The 18,878-nt window shown below is 41.4% G+C and overlaps 1 protein-coding gene across 1 annotated transcript in view; it reads right to left on the bottom strand.

Annotated features, from left to right (window-relative positions):
* Positions 1-9,901, bottom strand: part of cdh2 (cadherin 2, type 1, N-cadherin (neuronal)) — an 87,212-nt gene extending 77,311 nt beyond the window's left edge. The window contains exons 1-2 of the mRNA XM_060916084.1: positions 9,739-9,901; positions 6,259-6,367 (exon numbers count right to left, since the gene is read on the bottom strand). Coding sequence (XP_060772067.1) covers positions 6,259-6,367; positions 9,739-9,786 — 157 coding nt within the window. The 5' untranslated portion in view covers positions 9,787-9,901. The remainder of the gene's footprint in view (positions 1-6,258; positions 6,368-9,738) is intronic.
* Between the last annotated feature and the right edge of the window lie 8,977 nt (positions 9,902-18,878).

The following is an 18,878-nucleotide window of genomic DNA, read 5'->3' as shown; positions in this document are numbered from 1 at the left end:
TGATCTACAGCAGACAGTGCCACAGGGTAGCTCAGTTTTGAACACAAGAAGTATAGTGTGTGTGTGCGCGCACGTGTGTGTGTGTGTGTGTGTGTGTGTGTGTGTGTGTGTGTGTGTGTGTGTAAAAAAAGGTCCAGCAGGTCTGAGCCCTGCCGAACATTGCTTGTCTGTGAGCTCCAACTAGTTTCCATCCTGAGCTGATGGTGCAGCTTTATATTTGGAAAAGTATGTAGTTGGATGTGGTTGGCTTTAGCTACAAGATATGTTTTTCTTTTTTAGATAAGTGTTTCAAACAGCGAAGATGTGTTTGCACTTAGTACTGAATTATATTAGACTTGAACAAAGCTGTGAGAGCTGGCACTTATGGATGCTTTTAGACGCAGGGCTGCTGAGGTTCTGGCATTTCTACAGAGGAGATGAGGAGCCTGACCCAGTAATGCACCATACAAACAAAAGTCTGTCTCTCTCTCTCTCTCTCTCTCTCTCTCTCTAACTCACTCACTCTGTCATCCCTTCATAAGCCTCTTTTGAGTGTTAAAAGATTATTACTGGATGCCCTATTATCATGGATTCTGTTCTTTCAAGCTTATTGTTAGAGGTCACACTGATTTCTCCTCTTTTTAGTGTGCATTTCTGAAAGAATGCGTGACATTTGGCTTTAAATATCAGTATTTCTGATATCTTTTTTTCATCTGGATATTAATATTTTGTAAACTAGGATAAAGAAGTCCTTTCTACAAAACTCTTAATTATTCACGAATGCTGTGATTCAATAATTCATTAATTAAGGGGATGAGTATGTGAGCTCGTTTGCCTGCTCTGTTCAGACAGAGCCTCCAGTGATCTGATCTATGAACAATGTGTGTGCTTTTAGCTACACATACAGTAGCTTTACTCAACCAATTATGCACCCCCGCCCCCCACAGATAGAAATGAAGCAACATCTGGAATATATGATTACCCTAATACTCAGATTCATACAAGAAAATAACACATTGAAAATATAGTTGAGTTCAATGTTTAATTATATCATGATGGAAATGTTAACTGGTAAGTTAAGTGGTAGTACTACATTATTTTTTTCCCACTGGCTACACACTATAATTTAGCAAGCTAGCATAAATAACTAATGTTTGGCTGGCTAACATAGCTAGCAGTTCATCTTAGCTAATGATCCATCAATAAAACTTACATCATCTTATGTAAGTGACCATATATTTTTTAAACAATGGGATTAATCGGTTTTGAGCATTATTGTCGGAAAATCTCATACACTTTGTTTTTTTATTCCCATTTCTTGAGAATTTATTTATATTTCGTCAATCACCAATAGTTCTATTTTCAGCAAGTTTGTTCTTAAATGTACACAAAGCAATCGATTTTCAACCCACTTACATATTTTACTACATTTTAATAGTTTAATTTTAAATTCACATGAGCAGATGTATTCCTGCTGTGATAGAATACATCATTTAATCATTTAATCCAATAAAGGTTTGTGTCAGACAAAGTTTTAGAGTGACAAAATAAATCAACGATACCAAAAAGAAATAAATCACAATCAGCTTTGGATGACAGCAAGGACAATTGTCCATTTAGTCATTTGGTCCAAACTTGTTTATTATGGACTGTACTTAAAGGTTCATATTACCATTTAAAAAACAGACATCACAAAAGCAAGCTCCCCAAATACCCCTTTCACACACACACACACACACACACACACACACACCTTATCTTTGTGGGAACACTCACTGACATAATGCATTCCCTCGCCGCTTACCCTAACCTTAAGTATCACAACTAAATGCCTTAACCCAACCCTTACCCTGATCTGAACCTAAACCTCATTCTAACCTGAACCTGTTAGTCTTTACCTTCAAACAACCCTTTGAACAAGTGAGGACCAGCCAAAATGTCCCCACTTCCCAAAAATGTTCTAACTCTATTGGTAAAAATTGTATTCCAGTCCCCAATATGTAGCAAGAACAAACACACACACACACACACACACACACACACACACACACACACACACACAGTGTGTCTGTTCTTCCTTTAATTCCAGTTCAGTCAGCCCTTAGAGGAGCACTGACCCGCATGTTGATGACTTCACTGCTGCATTTTGATTGGACAAACTTACTGCAAGAAAGTACCCATGTCCCAGGCCAAAAATGGCCTTCCGTTTTTTTTATCTGTCTGCTACAACCCCCCCGATTCATTTGGATTTGTCTAAGTTTTGAAACACAACAAACTTGAAGCTCAAAGTTCTCCCATGTCCTTTCATCAGAAATGATCAAACACACACATTTGGAGCAGTTCTCTGTGTGTATATTTGTCTGTGTGTGGGTTCTGTTCAGTGATGTAATAACTTCACAAACTCCACATCTCCTTGTGATCATATTCTCTCATTATCCAACAAGCCAAAGTGAGTTCCTTCTGTACTATCTTTCTCTGATGCAAAAAAATTACAGAAAAGTTACAAGCAAATCCAGCATTTGGGTTCCGTGCTCAAAACATGAAGAAAAAAGGATAGACAAAATATCAGTGATATAATTCTCAGGGTGCATTTTTGTGAAAGACATGTTTAGACATGAGGGGGAAAAAAGTGATGTAGATATGTGCGACATGGAAGCCCTGCATTTGAAGACACTATTTTCAACATGTTTTCAACATAATAAAACATATGTATCAGGATTAGGGCTGTGTAATATGACCAAAATCTCATATCCTGATAAAGGTGTTTTCATAGCCAGATCATGATACATCTCATGATATAGCACATTTTCTATAAATTCAAAGAATAATTAATAAATAAATAACATTTCAAAAAATGAATGTAGCATTTTAAGATTATCAAAATCATCAAAAAGAGTTAAATAATTAGAATTTATTATAATTGGTATAAGGTTGTTGATAATTAAGGTGGTAAAATCGTTAGCATTCATTGTCCAGCATTTAAAAAATGGCTAGTTAGCAAAATCAAACATGTTTTGATCCAAAATACTACTACTACTACTAATAATAATAATAATAATAATAATAATAATAATAATAATAGTTGGGGCGGCACGGTGGTGTAGTGGTTAGCACTGTTGCCTCACAGCAAGAAGGTCCTGGATTCGAGCCCAGTGGCCGACGAGGGCCTTTCTGTGTGGAGTTTGCATGTTCTCCCCGTGAGTTTCCTCCGGGTGCTCCGTTTTCCCCCACAGTCCAAAGGCATGCAGGTTAGGCTAATTGGCGGCTCTAAATTGACCGTAGGTGTGAATGTGAGTGTGAATGGTTGTTTGTGTCTCTGTGTCAGCCCTGCAATAACCTGGCGACTTGTCCAGGGTGTACCCCGCCTCTCGCCCATAGTCAGCTGGGATAGGCTCCAGCTTGCCTGCGACCCTGTAGAACAGGATAAAGCAGCTACAGATAATGGATGGATGGATGGATGGATGGATGGATGGAATAATAATAGTCCTAATTTCACATATCTTAATGATAATATTAATTTCTTAATAAACAATGTGTTTACCTGTAATTCAGCTGGGGGAAGGGTTGACTTCTAATCCACAGCTAATAACCAGGTCTGTGCTAACGATGGCTTGGTAGCGCCTTGCGACCCATCATTCAGAACAGCAGCAGTGGCCGCATCCCAAATAAACCGTCCAAATGGCAAAAAATATCACCGTAAAGAATGTGACTTGAAACTCAATTAAATAAATGAGAGAGCATAATATGAGGTGACATGAAACTTTGTCACATATCATCATATTGTACAGCCCTACTCAGGTTATTTGAGTGTTGATAACAAAGCAGAGTGCTACAATAAAAAAAAACAACATGAAACTGATTTCTATGATTTGTAATTGCCATGAAAAATGTATTTTGCACACTAGTTACTGTATTTAAATTTGAGTGACCTGTGACTCTGGAAAAATACAGAGGAAGGAGGAAGATGAAAAAGGATGAATCAGGAGATTCACAGGAAGTTATTTTGTCTGTATGCTATTCTATCTCACCATGTAGCACTGCTTCATAAGCACATTTTATCAGTGTGGATCACCGAGGGTAGATAGTGAGACACCTCTAACTGTATCCTCCTCAGCTGAAGGGGGGGGGGGGGGGGGGGGGGGAGCAGTGAAAGTATTCGTCCCTGAGTCATTTGCTTTAAAAAGGCAGTGATTAATGAATGCTACTGAAACAAAACATCCTCCTCATGTTAGACAAGAGACTCCTACTAATCCACATACGGGGTGAAATCCCCTGAGGCACATACACTGGCCAAGAAAGAAAGAGAGATGAATGAAAAGATTGAGGTTTTCATGCTTGCATTAGCAAAAGATACTGTTAGTAAAGGTATTAACTGAAACCCAACAAAGGAGTCCAGAGAAATGGGATGAGATTGCAGGAAAAAGACAGGCTTTAGTCACTCTGCGCGCGCGCGCGTGTGTGTGTGTGTGTGTGTGTGTGTGTGTGTGTGTGTGTGAGAGAGAGAGTGAGAAAATGTCATGGTGCTCCATCTTTCAACTTGAAAAGAATACAGGAAGCAAATTTGTGAGACAACATGGATATAAGCTGGTTCGTCTTTGTAAGCGTATAACTTACCAAGGGCAGTTTTACCAGACGTGCACACACACACACACACACACACACACACACATGCGTAAAATGAGTACTGGAAACTCCCCCCAGGCTGCGAAATGTAGACTCCCAGTGTGAAATCTAAAGCCATGGTTGTCTCTTTTGTTTTAATTGCTCTTGGTCAGTGCAGGGTGCATGCGTGTGTGTGTGTGTGTGTGTGTGTGTGTGTGTGTGTGTGTGTGTGTGTGTGTGTGTGTGTGTTCCCATAGATCAAAACTTAAGAAAGGGTAACAACTTGCATATGGGTCTTTGAATTTCAAAAGAGTACAGCATAAGAAGTGTTACAAAATGTTACAAAAGAAATAAATACATACAGTACTGTCTGTGTTGAATGGGTATAGAAATCTGCTGTTCACTGAGGTTTATGTATAATTATCAGAAGCAAAGTGCATCTCTAATGTGAGTTCTGAAGGTCTGGTGTAAGAGGACATTAAGTTAATAACACACTATCCACTGTGAGTAATGTTTTACCTCAGGATTAGTTTAGCTAGCACGTTTCCTCCATTCCAAACAAACAAATAAAACTTTCCATTGATCTGTGAATGCCATAACACTCATCTCATAATATGAAAGGTAACCTTATCTTACCCTAAAAGGTGTCAAATGTTTTGCTTTGCAAGGAAAAAAAAAAGAGAACCTGTTAGTTAGCTACCTAGCTAGCCAATATAATCGTGTAATAGCTAATTAAAGGCACACAGGAAAATGAAATATACAAACGTTCCAGAGTAAACACTTAAACACTGAGACAACTAAAGATTGTTATCTTATCTGATTTATTGTTGTGTTATCTCTGGGTATGTTTTTACTCATTAGCGCTAGTTATCTTTATTTTTTGAATTTCTTTTAAGGACAGTCAACATGATGACTTCTGAGCTCTATCGATAACCGACATCTTAAGTGACGTAAAGTACAAAAGGAGAAGGAAAGGGATGATAGAAATGTTACAACAGGAATACTTTTGTTATTTTGTTCGCTGTGGATTAGCATCCTCCTTCAAATCAAGCCCTGAATAAATTTTGGCATTGTGGGTAATTCCTAAGTGTCAAATATACACATTCACATTTCCTCCCTGCTGAAGTCAGCTCCTGTGGATCTTTGAACTGTGATTAAATAGCCATATGAGTACGGGTGAGTAGGCTTTGGGCTATTGACGGCCTCCTTGGATGGGGGTGTAATCAATGATATTGATCAGTGGATGTTTCAGCCATGTGTGCAAACCCAGCAATTTGATATTAAACCGCAAATATCTCATGCTCACAACAAACTCACACACCTTCCAAAGTAAAACCATCACTCTTACTTCACACACACACACACACACACACACACACACACACACACACACACACACACACACACAGGGCTCACTGATTAAACACAGCCCTCCCCTTTCTCTGCCTTCACATATAAACACAAACACAGGCACATAAACCAGGCTCCCTCCCCCACATGACTCTGACCCACAACACACACTATTTTCTCATCATCCGAATGTGGGGAAGCTGAAAGAAAAGATAGATACAGAATCCTACTGCAATCCGCCACAGTTACCTTGACCATCTGTCACAGCAAGCAGTAAATGCTGCAAGAATTGAATTCACACAAATTACAAAAGACTTCCTGACTCACCTTTAAGTAGGGCCTGTCCCTCAGTAATGATGTCATTGACAACAACGCTGTACTCTTGCTGGGTGAAGGCTGGCTGACATGGCATGGTCCCCGCAGCCTGCAAAACCACCTGTCAAAACAACCAAACCACTTTGCTTAGTAATCAGTAACTACATACTTAATAAACGGTAGACAGAACAATATGACGAGAATCTACTAGAATAGAAGTAGTGCTGAAATATGCATTTATATAAAAAAATATTTACCCAATCACCAAACTGTGCTGTAAAGAGAAACCCAAGGAGACAATGTCATAATTTTACCAGAAGCTTGAATAATTCATATTGTGGTTTATTCACATAATCATAGAACTTTTTTTTTTTGTATTCCTTATATTTAGCTTGATTTTACATCTTGTATGCTATCCAGGTTTCCTCTTCACGTATAGCGCATTGTGGGCCTACTGAAACACCATTTCATTTTCACACACACACACACACACACACACACACACACACACACACACACACACACACACACACACACAAAAAAAAAAACCTACTCAAGTGCCTCCTTTATTCAAAGCTCTTTCCTTATGTCAAACAATAAAGGTCATTTGGCCATAATTTTGGAAATTACATATGTCAAAACATTAGAAGTACTTGCATAAGATATGGTTTAAAAAACACATAAAGTGTTATGACATGATTAATATTTGAACATTTCGACAGCCTCAGTGTAACAGTCTGATGATTTCCACTGATCGATGGTTAGTCTCACTGTGTAAAATAAAATACGGCTGAATTGACATAAAGCCAAACTCGGTTCTGCTCATGATGACCTCTTGGCATACTGGCTATATTTCACTGTGTTGTGCCACTGGGCATCGATCAATTGATTTAGTGGCTCCAGGTGAAAAAACATTAATAACCTTCTTCTCTTCTGTCTGTTAAATTATTCAGTGTACTTCACGAGTGTCGTATTCCCCGAGGGCTTGCCATGTACTCTCTTCTCTTTTCCTCTCTCTTACACCCCCACCACCACCACCACCACCTCCACTGCTTCCCCCCATGGCACTGAAGCATCTGTTGTTTTGGAGTGGGGTGTAATTAGACTGATGAGGTCATGAGGCCGAAACGTTGCCAAGTGGGGCTGACTGTCCAACACATGGTCCGGCTTTACAAGCCAGGTCTGGAGGCACACTTGGTGTGCGCGCACACAGGCTTTGCAAGTCGTCTCTTAAGTCCAACATGTATTGCGTGTTGTAACTGGTATGTGTCATTATCTCTTATGATATACTACATCATCAAGGTTTTTATTTTCTCCTTTTTTTTTAATTGACATACAGTCACTACTGTTGCTAAGCAGTTTGCAGTTTGGATTAGGCTGCCTAGGTAGACAGCATTTTGGGTAGCTTTTGTGTGTTATAAATGCCCACTGAGCCTCTTTGTCAGTTTAATTGCTGCCTGATGAGGCAGGTTGTGGTAAACGTGTCATGTGTTTGTTTGTTTTTAATACAACATTGTGAAATTGTGATAAATTGTGATAAAAGGTTAGCCAATTACTATATGAAATTTTCATATTGGCACATGCCTCATGCATGACAAAGCAACACAAAGCGACTCTCAACCCAGGAATAAGAACCGAAGTTCCTCTTCACTTTACACAGCAACATAAACTACTAAAACCACACTGTAAGATCTAATTCAGGTGCTGTAAGACATATCCTCTCTACCCAAGTGTGGTTAAATGTCTATTTTGGCTCTTGAAGGGTGAATTTAAAGATCAAAGGCAGGCAGTATTTGGTTCCTGTTGTCCACTGTGAACTGGCCTCTTTGTTTTGGAGTGAGATCAGAGGAGGAGAGGAGACGGCTGCCTTGTTTGTTAATGAGACGGCTGATTCGCCAAACATGTTAATTACTTGTTACCTCAAAGGGGGCTTGAGTGACCTGTTACTGCCTTTCAGACACAATGCCTGATAAGGCAGTTTGCACCGATTTCCACAGAAACGTGCTGGTGGTCAGATTGTTATATTTTTGTTCTCCAGTGTAAGCTATACTTAGTAGCTGTGAATCACTGGATTGAAATCTGAGTTTAAACATGGATGTCTGCATTTGCACAGCGCCATGCTGTCAGTACATATCAAATCTCCATGCAGATGGATAGGAATGGCCAAAATGCTGCTGACCCTAGAATTCACAAAAGGAGGAAGCAGGCGTGGAGAGGAGCGACACAGCAGAGCAGAGTGAGGCATCAGCACATACTCCTTTAATTACATCTCCCCTTAATCAAGACCTTTAAGCATGACCTCCAGAGTCCCAGCCTGGAGCCAGGCTGCATGCTGGGAAACAGACCCCCACACTAGGTCTCTATCAGCAGGATTTAAACAGGCTTTTAAATAGGAGAAGGCAGGCAGACATAATACAATAGAATACAATACAATATAATACAAATATCAACATCAACGTATTATTTAAAATACTAATAACATACTTTGAAGGGGTGGGATGTGTCCTGAGTGGTTTTTTTTTTGGACGATCAACACTAACTTTAGCTTTCTAAAGCAGAAAATTTTCTGAAAGGGAACCCTCGAAGAACCTTGAAGGTATCACCAAAGAAGCAAACAGAAGAACGCTTTAGGATGCTATTCGTATGATTTCGTCACGTATGTTTCTGTCAGATACATTAAAGGAATAATATGTGTTTTTTCGCTCCGGTTCTTAAAATAATCATACAGAAATGTTGCTTTAGGATGATGCTCAGTTTCTATCTCTATACAGGATGCTTGGACACTGTGTGATGGGTAGCTTTACTGCTCCAGCACATCACATGTCAAAGTAGAAATACTCTTTCATAGCATGCACATAACCACTGTTTCTCCTGAATAATACCAGGACACAAATTCAATACCCAACTGAGAAATCTCATTTGCAGGACTGAGCGGGTCTCAGCATGGAGCTCATTCAGGGGAACGACATTAACGCCCTGCGGCGACTTCAACGAGCTCTTCATTACATGCTTATTGAAACCTTCATAGTGTCATTGTTCAGAAGAAGCACCACACTTTCACAGCACAGAGTGCTTTCTCTGCTAAACTTTCATGTCGGTACTTCGCTTCCGGGACTGTATAATACAGAGGTGAATGAACTAGTACTATAGGTACTAACTGGCAAACTGCAAAGCACCAACCCGCACTAGGTGTCATCGCTTTGCCCAATACGTTTAGCATAACTGCATGCGCCATAGTCTACAACAGGGGCATCTCATCTCATCTCATCTTCTCTTCTTGTACGGGAGAAATCCGCTATAGCAGTGTACGAGCACAAGAGCAGCGCCCTGTCTGCACACTCAACACTCAAAAGCTGTCGGATCGACTTCAACCAACACGCTGTAGAGGAAAACAAGCGAGCACAAAGAGGCTGCTACAGCATTGCTGACCGACCATCACAGCCTCCAGCGCGCGCGAGTGCAACATGCATGCGGACAGTGCATTGAATTTACCTGTAAAGCAGTGACGAGCATCAGCACCACACCTCCCTTACGGTACATGGTGCGATTTCTGTATAATTTCTCCCCCGTTTGCAGTGTAGATGGTTATAGTGTTTGGTCCAGCAGCTGCAGTGTAGGCGGCATGAAGCGACAGTGTGATCCGCTCGATGCTGTCCTCTGTGCGCGCGCGCGTACGTGTGTGTGCGTTTGCGTTCTCTGCGTTTGTGTTACTGCTCGTGCTCTTGTCGCGGCCGCTCCGCCTGCTCGCCTGCTCCACTCTCACTCAGTGTCTCCACCTAGCGGCTGCAAGTCAGAAACATTCACAGCTCACTCTCAGCTCGGTGTCTCTCCAGCACTCAATTATGGCTCGCTGCAGCAAACAGGATTCAATGTGGGCGGAGAAAGATATCACGCACTTACCATATATACGGGCTATGACGTGTTAGGCTGCTGGGCCATAGAAGGTTCACGCTGCATGTTCACGTGAAGAACCGGACCCTGGGCCATTAAACTTCATGCTTGGATGTTCACGTGTTGCGTCTGTTCTACTTTGACCGAGTAACCAACAATATGGACTCTTCGGATGACGACGATTGCCTCATTCTGCTTTTACTGAGACAGAGGAAGAGAAAAAGGAACAGAATTTGGAGCCGAGAACACTTCCTCCTGAGAGAAACCCGTGGTGAATTTCACCGAACATTCTATAATCTGCTTGACAATCCCGATGAAGAACTATTTTTCAATTATACCATTCAAGTATATTTTTTTCTGAAGTTTTCCCCTGAAAGCATAGAGTTATCTCCCTAGACCCGTTCTGATTGGCTGGCGCGGCGGTGACCGCATGCATTGACTGGAATTTCCGTCTTCACGCCTAGAAAAAAGTGTGCATGTTCATTTCTCGCTTCACGCGTGAAGTGTGCAGCGTGCAACGTGAACGCCGTTCTATGGCCCAGAGCAAGTCATGCTACGTTTGTCCACTTTTCTTTACACGCGTGTAGCGTGCAGCGTGAACCTTCTATGGCCCAGCAGCCTTAGGGTTAGAGTTAGTCCTGTAGTTGTCTTTACCTGGTTCAATGTGGGCCAGGTTGGACATCCTACTCTGCTACATCCAACCGTGAACTTTTAGATTAGATTAGATAACTTTATTTGTACCCAAAGGTAGATTTGGTGTGCAGCCAAGTGATCTCCACTCATACAAAACATTTAAAACAAAGGACACACTTAACATACAAACATTTGAAATATTGCAGAAATGTTTAAAAACAGTAAACATTAGACAGTACCAAAGTAGCGCACCCTAAAGTGACATACGCTACGTTCACACTGCAAGGCTTAATGCTCAATTCCGATTTTTTTGTGAAATCCGATTTTTTTGTGAGGTCGTTCACATTAACAAATATATGCGACTTGTATGTGATCCTCAGTATGAACGAAAAGCGACCTAAAAGTGTTCCGCATGCGCATTGCAGGATACGACGACGTCACACGCAGTGAGCATGGCCAGTGTTTACGGAAGTAAAACCGCCCGGTTGCGGTATGACCCATCCTTCTTTAGCAGTCCGTCGATAATGACGATGACACGGGGAGGGGCTTGTGCCTATGGCGGATGTGGGAGGACATCCCAATTGCTGTCTTAAATGTCCTGTCGCAGATGACACACCTGTAGGTCGCTTCAGCAGGTGGAGGTGCTGGTTCTAGTTTGCGCTGCCTCTTTTTTGACAATAACTGAACATTTCGTTCCCTGATAGCGCCGGCAGTGCCAGCCACCACCTTCCTCCAGGTCACACGATCTTCAGCTTTCACCCTCCAGTTTTCGTATTCATTTATGTTCTTCAGGTGTCTCTTGAACACGTCTTTGTAGCGCAGTCGCGGTGCTCCTACTTTCCTTGACCCTTCTTTCAGTTCTCCATAGAAAACAGCTTTTGGTAGTCGGCTGTCTTCCATGCGTGTAACATGTCCTGTCCACCTTAGCTGACATGTGGTGAGCATTTCCTCAACACTCTGCATTTCTGCCCTTTCCAGTACTTCAAAATTTGACACGTGATCTTTCCATGAGATGTTCATTAGTTGTCGGAGATGTCTCTGCTGTACTTTATCAAGACTCTTAATGTGGCGTTTATAGATGGTCCAAGTTTCAGAGCTGTACAGAAGTGTTGGCATTATGATGGCTCTGTAGACTTTCATCTTGGTTTTCAGATGGATTCCTCTCTGGTCCCATAGACGACTTCTCAGTTTTCCGAAAGCTGATGCTGCAGATTGGATTCTTTTTGATATTTCTATGTCTATACTTCCACTGTTGGAGATAGTACTACCCAGGTAAGTGAACTTGTCTACTTCAGCCAATGGAGTACCGTTCAGGAGCACTTTTCGAGGATTCAGCTTTGCGTTATAGGTGTCTTGGATTAAAACTTCTGTTTTCTTTATGTTGATTGTTAGTCCGAATCTTTTGGATGCTTCAGCAAAAGCTGTCAGTAGATCTTGCATGGCCTGAAGACTGTGAGTTACAAGCGCCGAATCATCTGCAAAGAGCAACTCTTGAATCAGTAGTTCCCGTGTCTTGTTCTTTGCTTTCAGGCGCCTAAGGTTAAAAAGGTCTCCATCACTTCTGGTTCGAATGTAAAGGTCACCAAGTTCTTCTGGCATACTTTGTAGAACTGCAGTAAGGAAAATAGTAAATAGAGTTGGTGCAAGAACACATCCTTGTTTCACGCCATGCCCCACACTGAATGGGTCTGAACAACCATTGCGGTTGCGGTATGACCCATCCAATCTAGCTTGAATAGCTGTATCCCCCCAAATGGAAATCAGCTCCCTAACCTCTGCGTCCTTCCATTGAGAAGATTCAGAACCTTCACAGCCCGAAGCGTCCCTCACATTGATGTCATGCGCAGGGGCGCAGATACGTTTTTTGAACTGGGGGGGACAAAGCTGCTAGCAAACCAACCCCAACCCCGATATGCCTGTCAAACTTGTTGTGGGTTACCATAGCAACCAAGCTCGAGCTCGCAACCTGTGCAGTCTGCGCAGCTCAACCAACCGAATATCAGTCTTTGTTTTGTTTTATGTGAGTTGTTGCAACTATGTATACACTGCTGTGCACCTCAATAAACCGAATGGTAATTAGTCTTTTGATTTTTCCGTGAGGTTTGCCTTATGCAAAGTGGGGGGGACCGAACGAAGTGAATTTAAATCTGGGTGGGACGAATCCCCACCTCTATCTGCGCCCGTGATTATGCGCCATGTTGTTGTAACTTTTTTTGAGAGACCCGCCGCCTACTTCAGCGCAGAATAGTGACGTTTGTGGCTTGTTGATGACGTGTAAGTCGGATGAATGCGACCTGGCGGTTCAGACTGAAGTCGCATATGAAAAGAGCGGATAGGAATCGGAATTAGGACCACATATCCAAACGGCCTGGGTCGGATTTGAAAAAATCGGATCTGTGTCGTTCATATTGTCAATAAAAGATCGGATACAGGTCACATATGGGCGAAAAGATCGGATTTGAGTCACTTCAGCCTGCAGTGTGAACGTAGCCATAGTGTCACATTGTGTAAAAAAAAAAAAACAGTGATATACCAGCCATGATAGATTGATGAATTTGTAATAAAATGAGACTGATAAGATCCTTAAATATATAAACAAATTAAAAATTAATTATAAAACAAATAAAATAAATTGTGCTATTACAGCCTATGTTTAGAAGTTATATTATTAATCTCTCTAATAGCAGAGGGGACAAAATTTCCTCTGAAACGCTTTGTCTTGCAGACAGGTAGGTTGTATCTGTAACCAGATGGAAGGAGCTGAAATTCCTTATGCAGTGGGTGAAAGCTATCTTCCAAGATGGAACCAGCTATCCTCTGCAACTGTCTGGTGTACAGGGTCTCAGGACTAAGTTGTCCTCCTTGCCTCCTTATGCCGGGATCAGACTACAAATATGAATGTCGGGAACAACGAATATTCCTTGTAGTATGATATAATCATCCATCCATCCACCCACCCATCCATTATCTGTAACCGCATATCCTGTGCAGGGTTGCAGGCAAGCTGGAGGCTATCCCAGCTCACTATGGGCGAGAGGCAGAGTACACCGTGGACAAGTCACTAGGTTATCGCAGGGCTGACACGGAGACAAATAACCATTTACACTCACATTAACATCCATCCATTATCTGGAGCCGCTTGTCGTGTCCTACAGGGTCGCAGGCAAGCTGGAGCCTATCCGAGCTGACTATGGGTGAGAGGCAGGGTACACCCTGGACAAGTCGTCAGGTTATCGCAGGGCTGACACTGAGACAAACAACCATTCACACTCACATTAACATCCATCCATCCATTATCTGAAGATGCTTGTCATGTCCTACAGGGTCGCAGGCAAGCTGGAGCCTATCCCAGCTGACTATGGGCGAGAGGCAGGGTACACCCTGGACAAGTCGGCAGGTTATCGCAGGGCTGACACTGAGACAAACAACCATTCACACTCACATTAACATCTATCCATCCATTATCTGTAGCTGCTTGTCGTGTAATACAGGGTCGCAGGCTAGCTGGAGCCTATCCCAGCTGACTATGGGGAAGAGGTGGGGTACACCCTGGACAAGTCGCCAGGTTATCGCAGGGCTGACACGGAGACAAACAACCATTCACACTCACATTAACACCTATGGTCAATTTAGAGCATAATATCATCATAGAACAGCAATGCTGTATCTGACGAAAAGTATAGCATATCAGGGTTTTTTTCTCACCTAATTTGACAGCTCCTACAGCCTGCTCCTTGATAGCCATGACTGACAATTTCTTGACTCTCCTCCATAACAATGCACAAGGACATGAACAATGATTGGTCAGGCTAAAACTTGTAGTGTTGGCATTCTCCCGACCAAGACAGGGCAAAAAATCTATGGCACTATGATTGCCTTAATCTGACATGGTGTCCATCATGAAAAACACAATATTGTCTCATCTGATCCTGGCATTATTCAGGCATCAGAAGTTACTTTGATAAGCAATAGATACAGGATGCCTCCCAAACAAACCTCACACTATACCATACTGAATATAGTATGAGATAATATGACAGATAAGAGAGAGAGGATTGGATTTCCCTGCTTCCACCACATCTGATTTAACCAATCAGTGAATGAACTACTTGGCCTGAGTCGAAGTGGGTGTTTTAGAGCAGGGACAAATGCTAAATTGTGCAGGATAGGGGGTCACTCCAGGACCAGGGCTGATAATCTGTAATCATGAGTTTGTTAAATTGTATAAAGTTTAACTATTTAGTTGTCATTTTGATATTTATAGCTCTTTGTGAGCTTTGCCTTTTTTTGGGAGTATGGCAGGTGTCACTCAATGTAAATCAACTATGCTGTAAATATCCTTTGTACATTAGACTGGCACTTGATCATTATACACAGGAGAGTACAAAGAAAATTTGTGGTATTGTGCTTTTGTAAATATGACAGGTATTTTTATTTTGGTTTTGCCTGTGAAAATATTTACACACAACGTTAGAAAAAGATTCATAAACTATACTCACTGTTTAAATCATATTTCCATGATATCAGTGTCATCAAAGTTACCATTGTTATGGATGAAAGCTGGAAGTATCTTGATACAGTGGTTAGCCCTGTTGCCGCACAGCAAGCAGGTTCTGGGTTTGAATCTGCTGATCAACTGGTTACTTTCTGTGTGGAGTTTGCATGTTCTCCCTGTGCCTGCATCGGTTTGCTCTGGGTGCTCTGGTTTCCTCTCCCAGTCCAAAGACATGCGGATTAGGTCAACTGGCTACTCTAAGTTGCACATAGGTGTGAATATGAGCATGAATAGCTGTCTGTCTCTCTCTGTTAGCTCTGTGATAGATTTGGCAACCTGTCCAGGGTGTAAGCTGCTTTTCATCCAATGTCAGCTAAGATTGGCTCCAGCTCACCTGTGACCCACAATGGATGAGTGGTATAGAAAATGAATGAATGACAGTAAATAGAGATATGGTTACACCAATGAGTACTGCAGTGTATCTTTGGCTGTTACCCTAATTGTAGCACATTCAGTGGCGCCACCAGGGGGTGGCCGGGGGGGCTGTGGCCACCCCTACAAATTTACTGGCCACCCCACTGGCCAGTATAGATTGTAGTAGCCTCAGTTATGCAGTTCATCCCAAATGCACAGCCAGCCAGACAAGACGCTCTTGATCTTCGGTGAGTGAGGGAAGATCATCTTCCCTCACTCACAGCAGCCCCTACCCTCCCCCCCACCGCTTTTGCACGCTCCTACAGCAACGGCTCAGCGTGTGTGTGTGACCGCCGCTTGTACCTACACAGGTAAATAATGACCTCAAAAGGAGTTAAGAGAGAAGACGGAGAAGACTACCAGTAAGTAAATAAGTCAAAATATTCTTTAGTAAAAGAAGAGGGGGAAGTATGCGTCGTAACATGTGCTTTTTAAGTGCTAAATAGTGCTGTTACAGCAGCTTTTTGATGGATTTTTGACATGTATAACTGAGTTACATAGCTAACGTTAGCTGCTGACTGTATGTTATGTCAGTCATTTTCAGACAATGAAGAGAAAGTCCACAGACATCTCTTTTTATTTTAAGAAGAATATTAGAACAGGAGAGAAAGAGACGGCAGGGGAGCAACAGAGGCTTAGTGAGGAGGAGAAGGAGAAGGAGGAGGAGGAGGACGGAGTAGAGGAAAAGACAGAGCAGGATACACAGCCAGCATCAATAACAGAGCCAGAAGCCAGGCAGGACTCAACAAAAGCAGCTGTTCGACCTGTTCCTGGACCAACAGGTGAAATTATGACTGTGTGGCCTTAATAATGAAATTGATGGCTAACCTAGATAGTAACGTCATCTGAAGAAATGTATGTTTTGTTTAGTGCGTGTTTCCATTAAATTACAAATCATAACATAGTCATTTAAAGCTTTTTGATTCATGTTTATTGGTAGTTGAGTTTCATTTGTCTGAATAGAAATTCCTACAGGTTATTATTACAGCTATAATTGATAATTAAAATCTTTCTGATAGTTTTCTACTGGCCGGTTTACTACAACAGTATAATGATATCCTGAAATTATGGCTTTTAGTTTTGGTGTGCCACCCCAAGATTTTAAGTGTCCCCATCTGGCCACCCCTATGAAATATTTCTGGAGGCGCCACTGAGCACATTTAATGTAAGTGCAATCAAGTTCTTGTCTAGAAGTTAAGCATTTCTTGTCCCTGACATTTGCACTTGATATACGTCACTCTGGATAAGCACATCTGCTAAATGTCTGGATTGTAATGGTTAAGGGCCCAACCCGATCTGCTCCAGGGGTGCTGTATCATGCCTGATCCTGCGTTCTGTCCTCAGCTTCCTATAAAGCTGGAGTTTCCAAAGAAAATTATTTGTGCATTACAGGATATTGTAATGTTTGTGTGGCAAATAAATAAAAGAAAGCTGAATGCCCCCCTGGTTTATGTTGATACCAAGTGGACCTCTAACTTGATGGCATCATGAACAACTCTACAGTGATAAAATGTAGAATATTCCTCCAGCCATGCAATACTGTTTTATATATATATATATATATATATATATATATATATATATATATATATTCAGAGATGGGACCAAGTCACACATGTGCAAGTCTCAAGTAAGTCTCAAGTCTTAACCTTCAAGTCCCAAGTAAGTCCCAGGTCTTTTTTGTCTTGGGCAAGTCAAGTCAAGTCAAGTCAAGTCACAGGCTATGTCAAGTCAAGTCAAGTCCTATAATAAGTCAAGTCAAGTCCAAGTCAAGTCACCTTAGGCGTATTGGCGTAATTTTAGCAGCAGAATATGAATTTAATACATTGAAAAGGCAATACATAAGTAAATGTCAGTAAACATCCCTGGCACATGTGCCCAACCTGTTAAATACTTGCATTTTAAATACTCATGTTCTGTAAAATACATCATGGAATAAAACAAAACAGTAATAATGTCACAAACTTATTTATTGATGGCAAAACTGATTGCAAGATTGAAAGCCAACTAAGTTTCTCACATTGTCATCAGCCAACAAGAAAAATAAACAGACAAAGTGTTATAAAAACATATTACGATAGGAGTCATTTTGAAGGAGTAATGTATTTTGAACTTCTTGGCTTGCTATGATAAAGTCAGAGGTATCGATGCCAGGTCCATAGTGTAAACACTCTACCATGTATTCCTATTCACAACTTAAGCCTAGTTGATTGACCTTCCTGCTTTTTTTTCTTTTTTTTACTGCTTTAACTTGTTATAAGTATTATGTTTCATAGTTCACTCTCGCCTGCACAACAGATTCCATGATGCCTTGCATCACAAATTGCAGGTCTACACACTACTGCCTCATTCATTAATTTTTATATGTTATTTATTTCTGATCAGTGATGGGAATAACAGCAGACGCTACTAACACCTTTACTTGATCCAATAACAGGCCATCTAATTAATTATTAGGGATGCACCGAAATGAAATTTTGGGGCCGAAGTTGAACACCGTGTCTAATGCCATACACACTATGTTTAATGTAATTGTACACCCTGAAGTTTAAGAACAGCAAAGGAAGATGAAAAATTCAGGGAGCTGTCTGTCTCATTTTTCACAATAAAATAAAACTAAACAATATATAAATAAATACATATAAATAGTAAATGCAAAAATTAATGAAAAAAACACCCCATTATGGTAGCCTACTCATGCAGACAATTGGCATTCTGTTATGTGCGTAGTTAAAAGAGGGTAGGACGACACCTTGGGTTAACAGGGGCATGAGCTCCTCCAATCTCTAATCACGTCAGATGAGATGATTATTATTAATAAGATACACGTGGAGAAACCTGAAGTGACTTCGATGTAGGTTTGCGCCAGTAAAAAAAAAAACAAAAAAAACAAAGGATAGAGAAATGTGTCAAACATAATTTAGGTCTCAAAAAGAAGACCTGTTCGCCCGTGCAAAAGTGACATCATCTTACCCCATATGACAAGCTACAGAGGTGTGTGCAAAAGTGCTCTCTCGCTCTCTCCCTCTCCGAGGCTGCCTCAGCCTGTGCGGAGCGTGGACATACGACTTTGGCGCGGGAGTCTTGCGCTACGTTCACACTGCAAGGCTTAATGCTCAATTCCGATTTTTTTGTGAAA

Source organism: Neoarius graeffei, chromosome 3 (assembly GCF_027579695.1).
Source record: "Neoarius graeffei isolate fNeoGra1 chromosome 3, fNeoGra1.pri, whole genome shotgun sequence".
Taxonomy (NCBI): Eukaryota; Metazoa; Chordata; class Actinopteri; order Siluriformes; family Ariidae; genus Neoarius; species Neoarius graeffei.
The sequence above is the reverse complement of the archived record's forward strand: the minus strand, read 5'-3'. Positions and strand labels throughout refer to the sequence as shown.